Source organism: Dromiciops gliroides, chromosome 1, assembly GCF_019393635.1.
Source record: "Dromiciops gliroides isolate mDroGli1 chromosome 1, mDroGli1.pri, whole genome shotgun sequence".
Lineage (NCBI taxonomy): Eukaryota > Metazoa > Chordata > Mammalia > Microbiotheria > Microbiotheriidae > Dromiciops > Dromiciops gliroides.
The window spans coordinates 674,878,862-674,901,540 of NC_057861.1; the positions used below are offsets into that span (position 1 = coordinate 674,878,862).

A 22,679-nucleotide genomic window follows, 5' to 3' on the forward strand; every position below is an offset into this window, starting at 1 on the left:
TGGGATTTTTGTTGGGCAGCCTGGAGGCAGAGATGAAGAGGGAGGGTATTCTAGGCATCAGGGACAGCCAGAAAAAATACTTGGAGTCAAGAGGAAGATCAAGGAAGACCCTTGCCACTAGATTAAAGAGTATTGGAGGGTGGAGGTTGTAAATTGTGAGAAGACTAGAAAGGTAAGAAGGGGCTAAGTTATGAAGGGGCTCGAATGCCAAAAAGCATTTGGTATTTGATCTGAGAGGCTGAAGGGAGCTCCTGGGGTTTACTGAGTAGGGGGTGTGTGGGTGTGTGTGTACACACAGCTGGACCTGTGCTTTAGGAAAATCGCTTCTGTGGCTGAATGGAAGATGGATGTAGGGGAGCGTGACGTGATGAGGGCCTGCACCAGGGTGGTGTCAGTGTCAGAGGAGAGAAAGGGGTGTATTCAAGAGAAGTTGCAAAAGCGAAATCCACAAGCCTTGGCAACAGCCCCTTATAGGGGTGAGAGATAGTGCAGAGTCAAGGATGACTCCTAGGCCGGGAACATGAGGGACTGGGAGGATGGTGGTGCCCTCTACAATAACAGAGAAGTTTAGAGGAGGGGAGGGTTTGGAAGAAAGATAGTAAGCTCTGTTTGGAATATGCTGAGTTTAAGATGTCTGCCAGACATCTACTTAAAAATGTCTGAAAGAGGGTGTTAAGGGCTAAAATTCTAGCTAAACTGTCTAAAATATCTAATGAGTGGTCGCCAATAAATTATAAGCTTTAGCAAGAGTTAGACTTTTAAGCATTTATTAAGGAGAATAAGAATTTGGTAAAGAGAGAGAGAAAGGCCTAGATTCCTATCTATTAAAGGGAGAGCACATTTCTAGCTCCCCTCTCCACTAGCGTCCTCCGGAAAGAGCGCGAGACTGAGCGCCAGTCTCTTCCTTCCTCCTCCCACTAGTCTGCATCACTTCCTGACGCCAAAGAAAAGACTCCTGGTCTTGCCCTCAAAGACCTTCGCTTCATGGGCGGAACTCTTCTACAGTAAATCTCCAGCAGGTGGCGTTATTCCAATCGTTACAAGGGACAGCTAGGTGGCGCAGTGAATAGAGCACAGGCCCTGGTCAGGAGGACCTGGGTTCAAATCCGGCCTCAGACACTTGACACTTACTAGCTGTGTGACTCTGGGCAAGTCACTTAACCCCAATTGCCTCACACACAAAAAAGTCTAAAAGGCAGCTGAAGATGTAAGACTGGAGGCCAATATAAAGGCTGGGGCAAGACAGGTAGATTTGAGAATCATCAGCATAGAGATGGTAACTAAATTGATAGAAGCTGATGAGATCACCAAGTAAAGTAGTAGAGAGGGAAAAGAGGGCCCAGGACAGAGCCCTGAGGGACACTTATGGTCAGAGGAAGTGATCTGGATGAGGACCCAACTAGGTAGCTAGCCTCTAGATGAAGCACCTAGGTGGCAAAATGGATAGAATGCTGGCCAGGGAGTCAGGAAGACCTGCATTCAAATCCAGCTTCAGACACTTACTAGCTGTGTGACCCTGGGCAAGTCACTTAACCTCTGTTTGTCTCAGGTTACTCAACTGTAAAAAGGGGATAATGACAGCCCCTACCTCCCAGGGTTGTTGCAAGGATCAAATGAGATAATTATTGGAAAGTCCTTAGCACAGTGCCTGGCACACAGCAAGTGTATATAAACATTAGCTATAAATGTTACTAGCAAAGGTAACTGAGAAGTAGTCAGATAGGTAGGAGGAGACTCAAGGGACAGTGGTATCCTGAAAACCTAGAGAGAAGAAAATATCTAGAAGAGGGTGATAAACAGTGTTGAAAGCTGTAGGAGAATGAGGACTGAGGAAAGGACACTGGATTTGGCAATTAAGAGGATCGTTTAAAAAAAAATAAAAGAGGATCATTGAGGTCAGAATTAAAAGGTCAGAAGTCAGATTGTAAGCACTTAAGAAGAGATCTGAGAGGAGACGGCCTTTTCAAGGAGTTTAGCCACAAAGGGCAGAGAAGATATAGGATGATCGTGGAAATGAAAACATCAGCAGAGGATTTTTTGAGGATGGGGGAGATGTGGGCATGTTTATAGGCAGGAGAGAAGCCAGCAGACAGAGACTGCAGGTTAGTGAAAGAGTGGGGATGACCAAGGGGGTAATCTGCTGGAAGAGTTGAAATGAGATAGGATAGGATCACTTGTGCAGGTAGAGAGGTATGCGTACATGTACAAGTACAAGATTACCAGCTTGGAGGAGTTGAAAGAATGAAGAAATTGTAACTAGAAGCCCTAGGTTTTCTAATCTGGGCTTGGCTACTATGTCATTTCTCCCTTCTGGATCTATTTCCTCTTCTACAAAATGAAGGTGTTAAACTAAATGATTCATCTAACTCACCTTGTGCCTGTTTTCAACTGTCAGCTCCTGGAGGACAAGAGCTGGAGCTTTGTACAATGTTTAGTGCACAACTGCAAGCAAATGAGGTGCTTCATTAAGACTCTGTAAAAATGCCAATGAACATGACAACTGGCTCCTCACAAGCTAGTTGTGGATATTCCCCCCAAAAGGAAAGAAAAATGTGTGAAGCATTTAAAGAAAGAGCAGGAAAAAGAAAAGAAAGAAAGAGCAGAGAAGAGATGAGGAGGTTCAGGGAGCAACAAGGCAGTGAAACAGCCTTGGAACTGAAGTGCTAAAATAAGTAAATACCTACAAAACAGCAAGATTTCCAGTTTCATCCACAATCCTCTTTCTGTACTTTATGTCTGGAAATATTCGTGCTTATTGTTGTTTGTCAAATTCAGAACAAAAAAAACAGTGAGCTGTCAGATTTGGGTGCTGCTCAAGTCCCACCACTTCCTTTCTTCCTCCACCAACAGCTTAAAAAGGTAGGAATAATTTGGAAGCAAGGGAGACAGGAAAGTGAGAGGCTTCAGGACTGTAGGAATCTGGAATCCACTTGGAGTGGCTACACTAGCTCCTTCCCTTTGCTGCTGGGGTCAAGGACAAGGGTGCAGAATGTGGCCCAGGCTCACAGATACCATCAGTGGATTTGGTGGTTTAGCTGACTTTTTTTTGGTTTGATTTTGTTGTAATCTTTCTTTCTTTCTTTCTTTTTTGCAGGGCAGTTGGGGTTAAGTGACTTGCCCAGGGTCACACAGCTAGTAAGTGTCAAGTGTCTGAGGTCAGATTTGAACTCAGGTCCTCCTGAATCCAGGGCCGGTGCTCTATCCACTGCACCACCTAGCTGCCCCTTGTAATGTTTCTTATAAGGAAAGATTCACTGGGTTGAGGATCAGGGTAGAGGTAGATCTTATTAAGCTGGCTAACCGGGGAGCTTATGATCCAGTGCTCTTTTCATTGTACCAAGGGCTCACCCACACTAACAATAGAATGGATCTATCCACCAGATCACTAAGGGCAGCTTGCTATTTTGTTGCCACCATGTATGTACCATGCAGTCACCCAGAACCTCTAGACCCTCAAGTTCTTCTTCTTGGAACAATCATATAATCAGTACCACCACTGCTCCTGGAAAGGGCTCTTGGCTCACAATCCCCACAACTACCTAATCTAAAACTCCCTTCCCTTGCCAGCAACTGCTAGGTCAATCCTTGGAGCCACTTGCCAAGACAGTAAACCTTAGGAACCAATATTCCCATCTACTCTGCAAAACTCAAGTACTTTGGGTCCAGCTGAGATGCTCCCATACACGATACTTTTTAACAGATGGGGAAAGAAGATTATCATCGTTACCATATAGAATATACTGTATTGTAACCTCCAATTAGAATGTAAACTCCTTGAGCTTAGGGAATTGTAGCACTTTTGTCTTTGAATTCCCAGTGCCTAGCATTTAGTAGGTGCTTAATAAATGCTTGGTGATTTACTGAAATGAACGGGCTGTAAAAACAAAAGTAAAATAAACTACCACACCAAAGGAGCATGAAGACACAGTGAGATTAAACCTGCTTTGAACTTCTGCTCAGGCCTACGCCCAGAGCAGTTCACTTGCGGATCCAGGTTATTCATTTCCTGATTTGCTTTTCATTCCTAATGAATGTCTAGGATAGGTCACTAGCCCTTCTTAGGCATGATTCCTAAAGCCAAAGACTTTCTCTAATAATTCAGGATGAGTAATACTTCTCTGGAGGATTTCTGAACGCTTTCTCCAGATCCACCCCTCTCCCTGCTCCCAAGGGGCTGAGCAAACCTCTCTAAGACAAGCCGACTGAGGGTCTCGCTGGTGTGGGATGGTAGGTTCAGGGTCCCCTGTAGGATGGTCAGCTTCTTCTTTAAGCTCTTAGGAAAAAGAAAAAGTGTAAATGAGAAGACTAATGAATAAAGCTCTTAGCTTAGAGACTGACAAAGAGAAGAGAACAAGAGGCAAGGCCAGACTCAGTCAGGCTCCTGTAGTATACGGAGGTTCTTCCCTTGCACAGACTGGCTGACACAGCGACACCATGGTTCACACTAAGTCCCGAGTCCAGTCCTGGAGCCCAAGGCTCAGCTTGAGGATAATAGATGTTTGGAGTGATTCTGCACAAGTTACTTCCCCCTCATGCACCTCAATTACCTTGCTGTCCAAATTCACAAGAGTGACTACAGTTAAAAACCAAATGACAATTTGTTATGTTCACAGGACAGGAAGGGATTGTTGGCCACACAAATAAAGTCTTAAGTCCTCTTCTGGTAGGACAAATAATAAATGAGGATGTGTCACTTGCCTCTCCAAGTGAGGTGGGGATTTTAGCCAATAAAATCTATAACCGATACTTCAGATGGCAAACACCATGATAATGTTCAGCAATGGAGTGACAGCAGGATGCCTGGGGGAATAAAGGCCATGATACACCTCCCATTTCTGAAACCTGTCCTGGATGAACACGCAGCAGCCAGAAACGAATGCAATTATTTAGTTCTGGGTTTCTGCATTAAGAGTGTCAAGTATTCAGCTTACTGGGAAGAGCTGAGCTGAGTACAGGGGTCCACACTAGGAAGTGGAAAATGGGGCTACATTGTTCCTTTTTGTAAAAGCATATAAACTCTAGGGCCCTTCAAGATCTCACCTTGATTTCCTTGTCTGCATTCTGTAAATCCTTCTGGGTTGATTTCAGTTCCTCCTTGACATTATCAACCTCAGAGAGTGCTTTTTGTAACTATGGAAGAAGAGAGGGATGACACTGTTAAAGTTCCAAAAGATCATTCCAACTCATGCCCAAAACAACTTCCTCAGGGACAATCTTCAGGATTTGGCCTGGTAGAGAACTCCGAATCTGTCTGTCAGAGGCCCTTGAAAGAGCCTGAGCAGGATTCCCCCAGCCAGGAGGGTCTCCTGTGCCCAGACAGTGCAGCAATTTTCCCATCATCTGACCACATGCAGGGACTACTCCCACACAACCCAGAGGGAGTGCCCCCAGCAATTCAATCTCTTGAGGCAAGTAATGAAGTCATTTCCTTTAAACTCCAAAATCTGGAAACAGCAGGAACAAGTACTTGGCAAATAACTCCTGCAGGGACTGCTAGGTCATTTCCTTGGGGCCACATCAAGGCAGATGGGACTGGGGAACTGACATTCAAATCCCTACAGCACAATCTAGGGTACTTGAGATGTCCTCAAGCTAGACTGGGAGGTGGAGAGGGTGAAGTCACAGTAGACTGGAATTTATAAAAGATGGGGAAACTGATCCTTGTTGCTGCAAAGGATATACATTTACAGAGCTTTAATATACTTAGAAGGGAATCCTAACTGAAAGCTCCTAGACTCCTTCCCTTGCATTTTGGAGAGGTTAGGCCAAGCAGTGACAAGGAAAATGTCAAAAGCACCTTTATAGCAGTTCTTCCAAGTAAATGAGAGGATTTGCTGTTCTGTGTCCACAAAGACTTGACTTGAAAAGTGACCAGTGGATCTTCAGAAAACCAAATAGGAGAGCTTGATGACTTATCTCTTAATGATACCAAGTCCCATGATGGACTTTGCTCTTTGCTTTAGGGATGTGAATGGCCAACCCCCAAAGGCCTGTAGTTTGTTCTTTGAAGGGGGAGGGAGGGAGGTATGGTGTGCAGAGGGCCAGATCTGCAGTCATAGCACCCAGGCTCAAATCCTGGCTCTGCTGTGTCCATGGGAAGTGGGACAAGCCATATTGACTTTCAGGGCCTCTTTCTTTGACTGCAAAATGAGGCAATGATGGATAAGAGAACTTCTAAGATCCCTTTCAAGCTCAAGATCAATCACCTATCAACATGCATATTTTAAGCACCTACTATGTGCCAGGCACTGGTGATACAAATAAAAGAATAATAGCATCCTTATTCTCAAGAAGCTTACAAAAAAGTACATCTAGAAGGACACACAAAATACATTTAAAGAGAATTTTGTTGTTGTTTGGTCGTTTCAGTTGTGTCCGACTCTTTGTGATCCCATTTGGGATTTTCTTGGCAAAGATACTGGAGCAGTTTGCCATTACCTTCTCCCACTCATTTTACAGGTGAGGAAATGGAGACAAACAGGGTTAAGTGACTTGCCCAGGGTCACACAGCTAGTAAGTATCTGAGGCCAGATTTGAACTCAGAAAGATCCTGGTGAAAGGAACTCCTGATATTTGGACCAAGGGCTGGGTAGGAAATATGACCATGTCTCTTTCTGAGCCTGTCCTAAAGCCCTAAGGTACCAGCTGAGCTTATAGATCCCACAAAATATTATAGGTAGCCTAAAACACTCGCCTTGGCTGGATGCCCTAGACTAAGGAATATGCCTTTCACCATACCCCCTTCCCCCTTCCAGCTGAGCATCTCACCCTTTTTTTTGTTCCCCTTCCCCCACCACATTACCTTATTATTAGAAGAAAGCAAATCCTTTCTTAGCTTATCTGCCAGCTCACCTGAGGCCTTCCGGGCCTCTTTGAGATTTTCATATTCTCTGCAAAGGCATCACAGAGAAACATTAGGATGTTCAAACATGAAGTTCCCTTACCATCAGAGGGCATTCAATTATCCAATCTGTTTATTCATATTTCTTAGTATTGAGCCTAAAGTGTTATGCTAGCAGGACAGAGAAGTATTGCTGATGGCAGAGAAAAGAACAAGGGGATGGCAGTGAGGGTCTCTGGGCACATCATTTAGACCCATACCTCAGTTATTCTCCCTACAAAGGGCATACCATCTGTGCCTGGTCTCCATACCTACTTCCTGGCTATGAGCTGCCATACATGACTGGGGCTGCTGTGAAACCGAGCAGCCTGGAACAGGCAGGCTCAGCAGTTCTTGAAGAGGAGCTCCTGGTTCCACCCTTCCTACTCTGTGTCTGTAGGGCTAGAGTTAACAGCGCCCAGTCAGCTCACAGCTGACCCTCCACTGACCCAGGCCCACAAATCTGCTCTAAGTCTTCACCCTAACAAAGGGCAGCAGAGGGCTACGCTTTTGGAATTTGAGACAGACACACCAAGCTCTGTAGTGAGAAAAATCGACCTGCTCTGAAGGTGTAGGTGGCTTCCTCATTACAGAAAGAGAAGGGCCTCTAGCAGATCCTCACCTGCCAGCTTCTCTTTCAAAGTACAAGCAGCAGAAAGGGGAGTTCGAAAGCCAAATAGGCTCCTGTGTCTATAGGGCTGGAGGCTGGGATCAGTCTATTCCTTTCAGGGAAAGACCCTCTCCTCATGTAGGCAAGTGACGAAAAGCCCTGAGTGCATTTTGGAATACCTACTTCTTCAGTGATACACAGTACACAGCCAGCTGTTCCACGGCTGCTTGGCCTGCTCCCATATCTCGGATCATCTGTTCCACCTCTGGGCGCTGGCTCTGGAGCAGGATCTCAAGGCTGCGGGGGGAAAAAAACAACCAACCTCCTGGCTTGTAAAATCTAAAGGATCCAGGGCAGAAGCATCCTAGCAGTTCTGTTTCCCCTCACTGCTGTTGCTATAGCAATGTATCAGGGCTGCTGGGTGAGGAGAAAGGGAAGCGTCTGCCGACAGCATCACCAATGGATACCTACAGAAGGGTTGAGGAAAGCTGCTCTGCTCTGATTTCACAGGGATGCTGCTAGGTAAGAGGGGTCAACAACAAAAGGCAACACCTCAGAGAGGGTAAGTCTGAAGGAGAGGGATACCAGAGGAACACATCTAAGACCTTGCTAAGCTGATAAATAAAGAGCAGTACAAACCAGTGGAGGAATAAGCAAGACTGTCCTTTGTACTCACACCTTTATTCTCACTAAACCTGCTCTTCACCCTGTAGGTTCTGTTCTCTCCCTATTCTCCCAGGTTCTTCCTAAAACACTGGCCTCGTTAGCCTCCATACCTAGACTTAACCCCAACGTTGGCCAATTTCATAATTCATAAGCACCATGGAAGCCCTCACTCATTAGCCTGCTATCACGTAGCTGTTAATCCTCAACCCTGGGTAGTATTACCCCACTATACAATTTCCCCATTTCTACTCTGGTTCTGAAGACCTCTAACAAAGAAAGTGATGAAATGGAGCCATTTCACCCATGACAATTTGTGGCACATACTCTCAGCTGGGACCTCGCTGTTGCTCAGCATCCCTTTTAGTCTTTACCTACTGGCTTACTCCTGTCCTGACTAGCAATTTGTTTTGTACTTTTTTCTTGCTCCTCAAGCTCCAAGTGACCCTCCATTCACCACGTTTACAGAAGACCTAACTTTTGAGAGAGTGTAGGCAATGACAAAAGCTCACTCAACTCCTGTTCTTAATCTTAAAACCTTCCAGCATCACCCATACTGTCTCTCCTCTCTTCCTGTCTCAGCTTCCCAATTCCTTATTCAAGCCAATCCCTCTACCTATGCCCTTGATCCCATCTCCACTTAAATGCTTATTTCTTTGCTCCTGTGCATCTTCCATCTTTACCTCTCCCATCTGCCTACAAGCATGCTCAGATTTTGCCAGTTCTAAAAAAAGATAACATTCCCGTGAGCCTTCCGTATCCAGCTACTATCCTAGCTTTCTTCCCCTTCCTGGCTAATATTACTTTTTTCGATATCATTTACTCTCTCACTGCCTTGCAATCCAGTTTCCGTTTTCCCTACTTGACTGAAACTCCTCCCAAAAGGTTACCCATAACCTCCTAGTCATAATCATTATATCCATAAGCTTTTTAAAAAAAGTCCATGATCCCAATGAAGCCTATGTAAACACTACTGGCCCCTTCCCCACCATGGATACTCTTACTGTTCTGGTTTTCCTCCTTGGCCTTTTTCCCGACACTCAGTCTCCTTTGCTGGATCCTCTTCCAAATATCTAAAGGTTTCTTCTTGGTCCTCCTCTTCTGAAGCTACACTGTTTCCCATTGCAATTTCATTTGTTCCCATAGTTGAAGTTAGCATCTAATGTATATGATCCCAAATCTCTATCTCTAGTTCTGACCTCTCTCTCAAGCTTTAGACTCTCATCTCCAACTGCCTAAAAGACATTGATATCCCACCCAAACCTCAAACTCAAATGTCCAAAACTGACTTTCTTATTCCTCCTAAATTCGTTCCTACCTTCTAGCTGCATCTCTCAATTGACATCAACATTCTTCCAAGTCTCTCATGTTGAAAATCTTGGTTTATCTTTGCACTTTCTTCCTCTCCACATTTTATATATAATTAGTAAGTTCTATTATAGAGGTTCTTGGGGGCAGCTAGGTGGTACAGTGGATAAAGCACTGGCCCTGGATTCAGGAGGACCTGAGTTCAACTCTGCCTTCAGATACCTGACACATACTAGCTGTGTGACCCTCAGCCAGTCACTTAACCCTCATTGCCATATGTGTGTGTGTATGTGTGTATATATTTGTTCTTAACCTTTTTGTGTTTCAGACCAATTTGGCAGTCTTGTGAAGCCTATGGATTCCAATTCAGAATGTTTTAAAGTTAATGAATAGAACTACAAAGAAAACCAAATATATTGAAATACAGTTATCAAAAATATTTAAAAAAACAAGTTCATGGAAAGAGTTAGGTAGCACAATAGGTAGAGCACTGGCCCTGGAGTCAGGAATATCTGAGTTGGAATCCAGCCTCAGACACTTACTAGCTGTGTGACCCTGGGCAGGTCACTTAACCTGGATTCCCCCCTCTCCCCCCCCCAAAAAAAAGTTCATGGAGACTTCTGGGCCATGTGAACAATAAGATGGAAGACTATTCAATTTCTCTGATCCATATGACCTCTCAAACCTCTCCAAAACAGAAATTATGTGCCAAAGATAAAACAACTTCAACTGTTTCCATGATCTTAGACACTCAGAATCCAAGAAAAGGTTAAAAACAAAAACAAAACCCAGAACTGATGCTCACTGACCCTGAGCTAACTCAGCACCCCTCTGCCACCTCCCATGGGAGGAGGCATTAGCAGATTCAAGAATACAACAGAGACTTACATCAAAACCAACCCCTGTATTCTGGTCCTCCCTCCCTCTTTCCAGTGCCACAGAGATCTTGGCTCCAGGCTGCATAAGTTTGCTTGGGATTGGCCAGCCAGCTTGACCATCCTTTAGAAGTAAAGGAGTGTCAGTGCTACAAAGCTTTGAACTGTCAGTGAGACCCTGCATGTGGGGAGTGGTGCTGTACTCCACCAAGCCTGAGAGAAGCACACAGTATCCAGCTGGGGCCAGTTCTGACTACCCAAAAGTCAACTGAGGCAGATATCTAAGGCTGTTGAACCCTGAACTGCCCAGTTCAAGAAAAGTCTGAGATATTTTGAGATCCAACTCCCAAGGAAACCACTATCAAAAGGGAAAGAGTCAGGAAGTGGGTGATAAGGAAAAGAAGGGGAAGAGGGTGGACACTAAAAGTATCAAAAATTTCAGGAAAAAGAAATATCAAAGACCTTGAACATAAACAGATAAATCAATAGGAAAAAGCAGTAACAGAAGGAAATATGGCTTCTAGATCTAGTAAACAAGTTCCAGAATCTAAGAATAAATACTGCAAAATAAAGCAAAATGATCCAACATTTGATGAGACAGAAGAGGATTCTGTGGGATTTGAGAACATGGAATCACAACATGCTGTTCTTGAGTGGTTTAAAAGAGAAATGAGAGTCATGGGAGCAGAATTTATGTCCTACAAAAACAATGGGTAGAATAGCAAAACTTGAATCTGCAATGGCAAGCCTTACCAAAGAATAAAAGAAATAACAATAGATTGGGAATGTAAATACATAGAAGCAAAGGATAATCTAGAAAAAGAAGCAAAAAACAAAAACATTAGAAGAAAATATGCTCACTATGCAAGCAAAACATACGGATCTCAAAAACAGGAACCATAGAGACAACTAAGGATCACAGGTCTTCCAGAAGAACATTAGAGGACCAAAAGCCTCAACACCACATGGAAGGAAACAATAGAAAAGCCCAGAACTTTTGAACACAGGAAAATTAAAGCCCAATTGAAAGAATTCAGTTTGCCTCCAGAAAAAAACCCCAAGGCTGCAAATTCCAAGACACATATCAGTTAACAATGGAATTCAGAAACAAATTCTGCAAGCTAGACCTTCAAATACAAAGGAAAGGACATCTGAATAACATAAGACTTCTGTACCTACTAGAAAAAGGAATAATGGAAAAATGGAATAATGTGTTCCAAAGACCATGGGAGATCAAGATGCACCCCAAGGTGACCTATCCTGCAAATCTGAGCTTAAACATATAGAACAAAACATGAACATTCAATAATAAAGTAGAATTTCAAACATTTTTAGAAAGAACCAGAACTGAAAAGATTATTTTCTTCTTAAACACCCAAAACAACAAAAATGCAGGAGTGAATAAATACAACAAAGACCCCATTAGAGACATCTTTCTTAAGTTATACTAGGAAACAGAGATGAAGGTGGAAATCTGGTAGAGGTAACAGTGAAGAGGTGGACAGGAGACAACGAAGAGGTGGACAGGAGACAACATTACAGACTTAATGAACCTTTGCCTACGGGTGAATGCTTCTTTTGTGGGACCACATTACAACATAGGAGGGTACATGAAAGGGGGGGAGAGGAGTAAGGGGATAGAGAGAAGTGAGTGATGTGCCAGGGTCAAATCAAGGGTTAGTGATGAGGGGAAGGTGACCTCTTTGGCTTCATAAAGAGAAGAACCTAAAGGGGACCTGGTGAGGAATAGAGGGGGAAATATGAAAAGGAGGGAAAAGGAGGCCTTACTTTGGAAGAGAGAGTTCCTCTGACAAATACTGCATGGGAAACAAAGGTAAATGAAGACCTTGCACTGGATGAGGCCTGGGGCATTTCATGGCTGAAAAGTCTACTTGTCCTGGCTGGGGAGGGGATTTGGAACCCCTGGGGGTGGGGTGCAACTGGCACCTACAGGAGTGGGAGAGAAAGAACACAGGGAGATTTCCAGGAAAACATAGGAAAAATAAAAAAGGTTAATGAGAGGGAAAAATCAGCAGGGTGGGGATGGAGTGTATCAGAAGGGCCTTATCATGGGGCAGTGTGTCCTCTATGATATCTGCAATAATTGGCATTACTCTGAGAGTGAGGCACAACAAAAAGGTGAATTCCATGGGGTAAATACTACAAGGCAGCGGCAGAGCCTAGAACGTATACTTTAGAAGTTTTGACTGTATAAAGAATACTGAGAAAAGAGAGAGGCTAGGTGATTAAAGGGGTCATGAATCAGAGGAAAATGAGGATCTAAAGTAAACAGAAAGATAGGGTGGATAATGAAGGGAGTGAGAGAAATCCTTTTTGGAAAGGGCTCAAAAAATGACATTTAAAAATTAATGAACAGGACTAGCTGAAGGGAAGGAGAGGAAAGGGAAATCTACTCTACTGAGATGGAAAAAAAGAGGGGGAAGAAATAAATAAGTAGATAAAAGCAGGAAAGAAAAAGGAACAAGTAAACAAAACCCTAAAGGGAAAAAGGTAACAAACAAGAAGAGGTTTGGGGGGAGGGGAAGGTAAGCCAGTAGGAACAGGGCTGCCTTAAAAAAAAAAAGTGAAATAATTGAAGGTACATAATACTGTGTTTACAGCAGAAGAGGATGGAAAACCATAATCTGAAAAAAAAAAACCCTCAATTTTAAGACACAGCAGAAAATAAAAACCTAACTCATAATTTTAAATGTGAATGGATTAAACCATCCAATACAACAAAAAAGAGTGACAAAAAGGATAAGAAAACAAAACCCTTCAATCTGCTGTTTACCAGAAACATGTTAGAAAACAAAGACATCCATATAGTCATGGACCCCAGGTTAAGAAATCTTGTTTACTAGGTGGCGCAGTGGATAGAGCACAGGCCCTGGATTTCAGGAGGACCTGAGTTCAAATCTGACCTCAGACACTTGACACTTAACTAGCTGTATGACCTTGGGCAAGTCACTTAACCCCAACTGCCTCACCAAAAACAAAACAAAACAACAACCACCACCACCAAAAAAAAAAAAAAAGAAAGAAAGAAAGAAAAAGAAATCTTGTTTTGCTGATTTTATCTCTACAATATTCTCTCACATTCATTTCCTATTCACTATGCTAGTATTGTGCTCAGGACTCAATAAATGTTTAGTCAATGTGAATTGTAGAATTAAATTCTTATATTGGAGGATCTCACTGGCCTTGAAAGTCAAGAGTCTCCTGCAATGAAGTCCTTAATACTCATACTAAGCAGAACTATTCTCCTGTTCTCCCCTTCTCAGAACTATGAAAAACAGAACCAAAAAGAAAAATATGAACTAGCTCCCTTGCCATTCTTAAGAGCTAGGACAGAAGGGAGACTGTTTGTGGGAAAACTTATCCTAGCCCTTTTCCTCACAGGTGGGGAAAGGAAGAAGAGTTGCAAAGAGAAAGCCGTGCACTGTCACAGCCTTGTTGGTCAAGGGCATCTATGATACTGGGCCCCAAACTCACCGTTCCATGGTCTTCATCTTGTTCCTCAGACGGTAGGCCTCCTCTTTTATACTCTTGGTCTCATCCTGCTGCTGCTCCAAGTACTTAATCTGTTTCTGGGAGGAAAAACAAATTATTGCTTAAGTGGATCTTCCTGAAGGTTCCCACTCACAGGATGGGTTTCTTCTACAAATCACAGGCCTCAGAAAACATCTCCCGCAAGCTGTTCAAAATGAGGAATACACCAAGCATCCAGCCATTTCAAGCTTGACTCTGATTCTGCACTAGACTTGCTGAATGGCATTGGGTCAAGTTACTTCTCCTAATATCTGTTTTCCCTAACTGAGATGGTCTCCCTGTCCCTGGGCTATTTGACCAATGAGATACAAATGATGAGTCAAGTATGGATGAGTGTAACTTACAGATTGATAGAGATCTGTCTGCAACCAACCCATAAGAAATGAGTAAGAAATCAATCAATAAGCATTTATTAAGCTCCTACTATGTGCCAGGCTCCCCAAGAAGCTCAGACAACATGTACAAGTGTTATGCAAGATAAATACAAAGTAATTTTGGGAGGGAATTGTTCTAGCAGCTGGGGGATGAGGAAGAGCTTCATGAAGATGGTACTTGAGTTGAGTTTTGAAGAAAATACGAGAAGGAAAAAAGCATCAATAAAATGATTTTAAAAATATAGAAATGAGAGCAAGAAAGTTCAAAAGGGAACACAGACAAGAAGGGCAGTTTTGTAATTATCACATTAATTTAGTTTTCACTTAAAAAACCCAAGCCGTATGTAATACAAGTGCAGGTTTACATATAATCCTTTTTGTTCTTTGTACATTGAAATGTCATTTGTCATAATAAAAAAAGAAATAAACAAATAAAGGCATCTGAGAGGCTATGGATATGACAGTAATACAAGAGGAGACCCAGCATCTGGGGAATTACATTACAGATTGATTTCATTTAGAAGGGCCTGTTGAGTTTTTCAATTTCAAAGAGAATTTTTCTACTTTCTTGTATTCTACAATATGTTAGCAAACAAGCAGCAATTAGCAAATGTCCCATGAAATGATAAATGTTTATTTTTACCTTTGGATACATAATGGAACCAAATCCATCAAATCTCTCCAAGGAAAACCTGTGGTCAACTATAACTTCCTTTGTCCTCTCGTTTAACTTACTGCAAGAATGTCAACAATGACATAATTTGTTTCCTCCAATATTATGTCTACTAGGTCAATGGACAAGGATCTCACATTTAGAGTACCATAACAACAAAGTTAATGTTTATAAATCATTTAAACCTCCGTGATTCTCTGTACCCTCTATCCTCTTTTCTTCCACTGCAAAACCCGAATGAGGCTGCACAGTCCTGTTTATGGACTGTCAGGGCCAAAGAACTAATCCTCGAGTGGACAGTCACTGGTGACGAGCTCTCTGTACTTCTTCCTCAGAAAGCAGATGTCATTTGTTGCCAGAACCTTACCCAAAGCCTTTGGAGCATCCGAGTTTGCACTTTTCCCTGGTACAGCCCTTAAGAATCCAGGGTCACCTCGACACCATGATGAAGCATTAGAGAAGGACTCTGACCAGAAAGACAATGATGATAAAAAGAGGCCTCTATCACCCACCATTAATCTCTGCTTATCATTTTAAGGCAAATGTGGTTTGGCTCTTGCTCAGGCTCAGGGGGTAGCTCTGCATTTAACCTCCCTCCTATCAGCATGTTGGCTCCCAGTGTGCTGCACTGTGAGAGTCAGCCCTTCGCCTAAGGAATGTCTAGAAATGTGATCGACAGATTCCTCCCTTTCAAGATATTCACTTCTCCCCACACTCATCCCCAACCTCCACACTCATCTTGGTGCCTGATCCAGCTCCTAAATTTTCCTTCCCTTGCTTCCCTTCTTCACCCAGCTCCTTAAAACAGAACTGAAGAAACGATGAAAACCCTGCAGCCTGACCTCCCGCAGAACGACAGCTGCCTTTCAAACAGCATATCACATGGGGTTGCTGCTTCTTTTGCCGCTAGAATACCAATCTCCAGTTCAGATCAATCACCTCATTCCCCCTTGGGGAGGGCAGGGGGGCCGAGGAAGGAAAGAGGCCAACAGGCCCATGCTGATACAATATTCATTTGGGTTTGGGGGCCGCTTGCTTTGATCTTCCCGGTCAGTTGAGCACATTCAACTTCAAAGTCCCCTGCTCTTCCCTGGGATGCTGTTTGATCTGGCTCCAGAGAGCAGCTCGGCCCAAGGCTGAAGCACTAATGGGCAGCTTCCTGAGGCCTGTCTCATCAGCTGCCTTCTTGAAGCTGGCCTGGGCCTATCTCAGGCATAAAGGGCTCAGCTCACCCTGGCCTCTTAGTTCTTGTCTTGCAAGTGTCTATGGCTGGAAGAAGCTAGAAAGGCTTTTCTGAGTTGTTTCACACTTTTCAAAGTCAATATGTAACCTTGGCTGCCACAGCGGCCTTCGTGGGCCTATCCAGGTCCCAAAGGGGCTAGGGTTTGGTTGCACTCTCAGTCATTTTCAAATTCAGCTTATCCATAGAACAAGGTAGATTGCTCAAAGCATACTTACTGAGGTCCCAAAGCAGGAGTTCTTAACCTTTTGTGTCATGGACCCCTTGGGCAGTCTAGTGAAGCCTATGGAATCCTTCGAATATTTAAAAATGTATAAAATGAAATATGTAGGCTTGTAAAGGAAATTAATTATATTAAAATAGTTATCCAAAGTTTTTTTAAGTTCATAGTTTAATAACACCTGCCCTACAGGGACTAACAAGGGACAGGGATTTGTCTCCAATTTACACATAGGGAAACCAAAACAGAGATAGTGGAGAACCTCAGGAATGGGGAAATTCCTAGTTTCATATTCTTTACCACCAAAAAGTATTTTCAGTGACATAGAGAACCTCTCTCTGTAGAGAAATGAGAGATAAAGGTTTGAAGCACACAGATCCCCAAGGACTTACCTTGAAGGTTGAACACAGCATTTCTGACTCTCCCAGGGCCTTTTGTAGCGACTCTATGGTGACATTGCGCACATCTAGTACTTCTCGCAAAGAGTCAATGATGGATTGGCAATCTTTCTTCTCTTTTACTGAAGGGAAACATTCAAATCAGCACAATACAGCTTCCTAACCTAGTGTCCTGCTTGTACCCTTCAACCAACTGCAAGATGAAGAGTGTGTGAGTGTGAGTGTGAATGTGTGAGTGTGAGTGTGAGAGTGTGTGTATGTGTGTGTGTGTGTGTGTGTGTGTGTGTGTGTGTGTGTGTGTGTGTGAAGCGGTGAGGGGATCAGGGCAGTATCAAACCAAAAGGCCAAAGACAGTGTTTGCACTACTTATTTTCCTTAGGAGAGGCTCTTATTTGTTCCAGAGATACTAGGAGCACTAGCTTCCACTCTGTAGGCTACTTCAAATGAGGAGACCTGCAGTTGTTTCTACTAAGCACCATTAGTCACATAAGAAACTAGGGAAGGTTTCAAATCCTTTCCAAACTATTAAACAAGTTAGCTTTGTTCCCACTTTAAGCTTCCTTCTCTTTATCATGATCTAGGCCAAAGCTTCTTAAACTGTGGGTCACGTAGGGGGGTCGCATAAATGTATGTGGGAGGGTCACAAAAAATTTGTCAGTAAAGGTTTGATTTCTATACCTATTTTATAAATCTAGGGTCATATAAACATTTCTTGGGTGAAAAGGGTTGCAAGTAGAAAAAGTTTAAAAAGCCCTGTTCTAGGGCAGGGACCTTGGCACTCGGGCTGAATGACAAAACTCTTTCTGTTCTTTGTGACTTATACTCTGTAGTTAAGCTGCCTCCAGAATCTATCTTCCACAATCCCCAGGGCTTTCTTTGCTTCAGGTTCCAGGGGTCTCCCCCATTTCATAGCTACATGTGACCGGCACAACCCAGACCCAAACCCTCTCCTTCATATTCTAGACTGTTCTATACAAATCAGCTAATGAACAGGAGGCAACAAGTTAGTGTTGGAGAAGTTGCACAGGCCCACTGTGATGGTCTCAATCATGCCCCTTGTCTATTTTAAAAGCTGGGCAGGCTAACTACACTCAGCCAAATGAGGGGAGGACCAGGTTGGAATCAATTCCTAGTTCATGTGCTTTTTGGGGGAAATTCCTCAGCTATCTGGAGGGAGTAGGTGTATCTTTCTATAACTCACCTTTCAAGGACAGCTGGGCTCTAGTCTTATCCAGTTCATTCTATAAGGAAACAAACATGGTCAGGGGTCTAAGGATATCACAAATACTCTCTATACTATTTCTCATTAAGTAGTGCTATCTGAATTTAAGAGGCATTTCCTATTTGATAAACAGAAAAGCAAAGGTAATGGGAGTATAAGAGATATAGTGAAGTTTCCACTGATGATAACAAGGATGCATTCCAGCTCCAGTCCCCAGAACATCGTTGGCATACAAACATTTATTTTTATACCTAAAAATATTTCATTAGTGTGGATACTCCCTTTACTGAGGTAGACTACATATAAAATTTCTATGTCTTTCTTGGTAGACTATCTTCATTATTTGCTGTATCTAAAAAAAAATCCATCATTTTATGGCAAACCTGTCAAGACATCTCTATAAACCTAGATATGCTGGTTCTTAGATAATAATTCACTGCTAGGCCCATGCCTCAAGTCCTTCCAGTTTGGCAGATTCTTTCAAAGCTTGTGTTCTTCCAGAAAGATCGAGAGTCACCTCTACATCAAGAAGAGGTTTTAAAGGGGGATTGAAATAGAAGATGTTGAAACTAAAATTCAGAATATGCATTCTAAAAAAGAGACAAACTAGCTAGCTTACATCCTGCTTTAAGTCCACCTTGAATCCTACGACTCAGAGAGGGATAAAGAGCCCTGCTTCCTGAAATCTACCTGAAACTTTCTAATTAGCATTAGCTCTCCAAATACTTTCTGGTTAGACAACTGTGAGTCTGGGTAGAGTGGATATTTGAGGAGTGAAGGATACTCTGTAGCAGTTAACCAGGGAAAGACACCAGCCAAATGAATCAAACAAAAACCCAAGGTCACTCTAATTCCTTTCATACTTTGGTACAATTTTTACAAAACACTTACTTACTTCTTTTAGCCCCAAAGATACTACCCTTCTCCCCTACCCTTGATTTATATGTTTTAAGCAGGAAGGTATTAGAAGATGTCATTGTTGCTGTCATTACAGGGGCTATGCCATTTAAAAACGGAGCCGTTGCCATGACAATGGAAGTGATGGTAATGGCTGAGCACACTGGTTTGAAGCAGAAGAGGGTACAAGAGTCCCATTATTTGAACTCCAGCTAACTCGAGGCTCAAAGGAAGCAAATGTGTCACTAAGCTACCAGCAGGAAGGTGGAACAATTCAATGCCTAGAAAAATTAACCCTTAAAACCCTGCAATTACTTGTCAGTCTTAACAAAGCCTCATTTAGGAAGCTGTTTGATTCCAGTCATTTCCTGTCCAGAAAGCTAACAGATACAATCCAAACAGAGCTCTTCAGCTGCGTGATTCCCCAAAGTTAATGGTCAAGTCATTTGGGAACTTCAAGGGTAAAGGAGCAAAATTATTTCTACTGTATATTCTGGGCTCAATTTCCCTAGCTACAAAATGAGGCTGGCAGAATTAAGTCAGTTCACAAGCAAACTGAAAGAACATCCAAGAAGGGCTTTGAGCTTCCTGGTTAAGAAATCTACAAGTACAAAGGCTTACTAATATAGCAATGTGCCTTTCAGTGCTAAACACCACTGCAGTATTAAATGTCCAGGGAATGGGGACACTATATTACTGTTTTTCAAGCTGGAAATTATGCAGGAATTTCATGGGGACTTCAGATAAAAGCAGACTGACTCTAAATCCAGTGCTCTTTCCATTATGTCACAGTGGCTGTTACATAAAAATAATAAGAATAAGGTGAGGAGTAAGCTGAGGGTGGTGCTAGGTTCAAATCCCCACTTTGCCACTTAATCTCTGGTGGCCTCTTTTCCCCTATTTATAAAAGGACTTGCCTGAAGGGCCTTCACAGTTCTAAATCTCATGATCACTTTGCTCCTGCATCTTTGCCTCGCTAACCATGTCATTACTTTATAATTCTCCTTTACTTCAACCTTCCATGGCAAGAGCCTAATTATTATTTTTTCTTATTTCTCTCTTTCCCAAAAACATGGAAACCCTGACCTTTCTTCATGAGCAGACACAAAATATGCATAGGGTTCTGTTAAATAATAAAGCTGAAGAACACTTCCCCTGCATAATGGTACTGCATACCTTAAATTACAAAAAAAAATTCATTGACTGTTTACTTAAACATTAAACACAAACATTTCAATATGTAAAAAAGAATAGGAAAAGAAGATTGTATAGAAAACCATGACTCTGTTTGCTCCTGCATACCTTTAAGGTCTCTGCATCTAGGCCTGTTTCCTCTTCCTGAGAAATGTCAAAGAACAGCTTATTGATAATGGATCTTTTGCCAACCTAGATGGGAAAACAGAATAGGGAAAAGAGACTCATCATCAGTATACAGACCAAGAAGAAGGTATTAAAGGAAAAGGGAAGGGATGAAGCATCAAGCTCTGACTGCTGCCTGACCGATATGAAGCAAATACCTTTCTCTTTCCACACTCAGAACACTTAGATTACACCAGAAAAGGCACTTTGCTCCTTCTCTAAAAGAAAGGAATTAGGGACGGGGTTCTCTCAGAACCTCAGATGCACTCTAGCTAAAATGGATAGCTTCCAAGTGCCCCACATGCCCTCAACAAACCCACATGGCAACAATTTTGTGTTCTCTAAAGTTATGACATTGTTTAATTGAATGACAGCTCCCACTGATAAAAATCCCACTATTCCAAGGCTAACTCAATGAAAAGAAAGCAGCCAAAGGCATTGGACCTTAAGAAAATCAGAAAAAGGATGGAGACCAGTTTTCACACGGCATCCCCTGACAGAATGAGAAAAAAAAGGGGGCTATTTACTGATCCTGATGAATGAAGGCATCTCAAAGAATTACAAAATTTTGAGAGTTAGAAGGGGTTTTGTGGGGCAGCTAGGTGGCCCAGTGGATAAAGCACCAGCCCTGGATTCAGGAAGACCTGAGTTTAAATCTGGCCTCAGACACTTGACACTTACTAGCTGTGTGACCCTGGGCCAGTCACTTAACCCTCATTGCCCCATTGGCTTTGGCAGCCATCTAGTTTGACCTATAACCAAAAGGAATCTTTACTATAATAAACCCAAGTGGTTATCCAGTATCTGCTTGATGACCCCAATGGTGCCATCTTGTTGAGATGGCACCCACTCCAAACTTTACACAGGATGAGCATGCCCAAACAAAGCTGCAGTGAATGGCAATAGACAAGTTTGATATTTCCCCAAGAGCTCTTCTAATTCATTCACTCCAACAAGTAAAGACAATCTTTCAAGGCATGCCTACCAGCCACACTACCTCTAGAAATAGTAGCTTACCTGGATCCGACATTGTGGACATGTACGACTTGGAGCAGTGTCAAACCACTTAATGAGGCTGAAAAGGGGAGAAATGGCAAAATGGACATTTTAGATATTGCTTAGCAAAAAGTTCAGAGGGCTGGACTAACTGCTTTGGGAAGTCCATGAAATATAGAATGAGCATTTACTGAGGATAAAGTGAGAGCATTCAAGACAGGATAAACTCCTATATTCCTAAACCAGCAGGGACCTTAAGGATCATCTAGTCAAATTCTTTCTCTTTACAGATGAGAAAAAAGACCCAGAGTCGTTAAGTGATTTGCTCAAGGACACTAAGAGAGTAAACACTACATAGTACAGGTAGGATGTACTCTTGATTCTAGATTTGGTGCTTTTCTCACTATATTATGATTTTCTGCCCACATAGTACTAATATTCTAATAGGAATGATAAAATAAGAGTATAAATAACTCCTCAATTTATATAGTACTTTAAGCTTGCAAAGTACTATTTTCACAAGTTTGCAAGATACTGTTGTGGGTGGAGTTGTGAACTGATCCACCCATTCTAGAAAGCAATATGGAACCATGCCCAAAGGGATATAAAACTGCATACCCTGTGACTGAGCAATACTACTACTAGGTCTGTATCTTAAAGAGATTTTGGGGGGGGGGGGTGTCAGACAATGAGGGTTAAGTGACTTGCCCAGGGTCACACAGCTAGTAAATGTCAAGTGTCTGAGGCCGGATTTGAACTCAGGTCCTCCTGAATCCAGGGCCGGTGCTTTATCCACTGTACCACTTAGCTGCCCCCATCCTAAAGAGATTTTTTTAAAAAGAGAGAGAAGGAAAAAGACCTATATGTATAAAAATATTTATAGCAGCACTTTTTGTGGTGGCAAAGAACTGGAAATTATGGCAATGCCCATCAATTAGGGAATGGCTAAAAAGTTTTGGTATATGATTGTGATCGAGGACTACTGTGTTGTAAGAAGTAATGAAGGGGAGCAGCTAGGTGGCGCAGTGGATAAAGCACCGGCTCTGGATTCAGGAGTACCTGAGTTCAAATCCAGCCTCAGACACTTGACACTTACTAGCTGTGTGACCCCTGGCAAGTCACTTAACCCCCATTGCCCCGCAAAACAAAAACAAACAAACAAAAAGAAGTAAGAAGGGGATGCGTTCAGAAAAAAACTGGAAAGACTTACATGAACTGATGCAAAGTGAAAGGAGCAGAACCAGGAGCACTACACAATAACAGCAATATTGTACAATGATCAACTATGAATGACTTAGCTATTCTCAACAATACAAAGATGCAAGACACTCCCAGGATTTATGATAAAAAAAAATGCTATCCACTTTCACAGATAGAACTGATGGAATTGGATACAGATCGAATGATACTGT

At 42.6% G+C, this 22,679-nt stretch overlaps 1 protein-coding gene across 1 annotated transcript in view; it reads right to left on the reverse strand.

Moving 5' to 3' along the window:
* The window catches only part of LOC122755970 (TRAF interacting protein), a 56,451-nt gene that overhangs the window by 22,125 nt on the left and 11,647 nt on the right, over positions 1–22,679 (reverse strand). The window contains exons 2-10 of the mRNA XM_044004974.1: positions 21,289–21,346; positions 20,215–20,298; positions 17,995–18,034; positions 16,788–16,915; positions 13,832–13,926; positions 7,674–7,787; positions 6,803–6,890; positions 5,041–5,130; positions 4,185–4,273 (exon numbers count right to left, since the gene is read on the reverse strand). Coding sequence (XP_043860909.1) covers positions 4,185–4,273; positions 5,041–5,130; positions 6,803–6,890; positions 7,674–7,787; positions 13,832–13,926; positions 16,788–16,915; positions 17,995–18,034; positions 20,215–20,298; positions 21,289–21,346 — 786 coding nt within the window. The remainder of the gene's footprint in view (positions 1–4,184; positions 4,274–5,040; positions 5,131–6,802; positions 6,891–7,673; positions 7,788–13,831; positions 13,927–16,787; positions 16,916–17,994; positions 18,035–20,214; positions 20,299–21,288; positions 21,347–22,679) is intronic.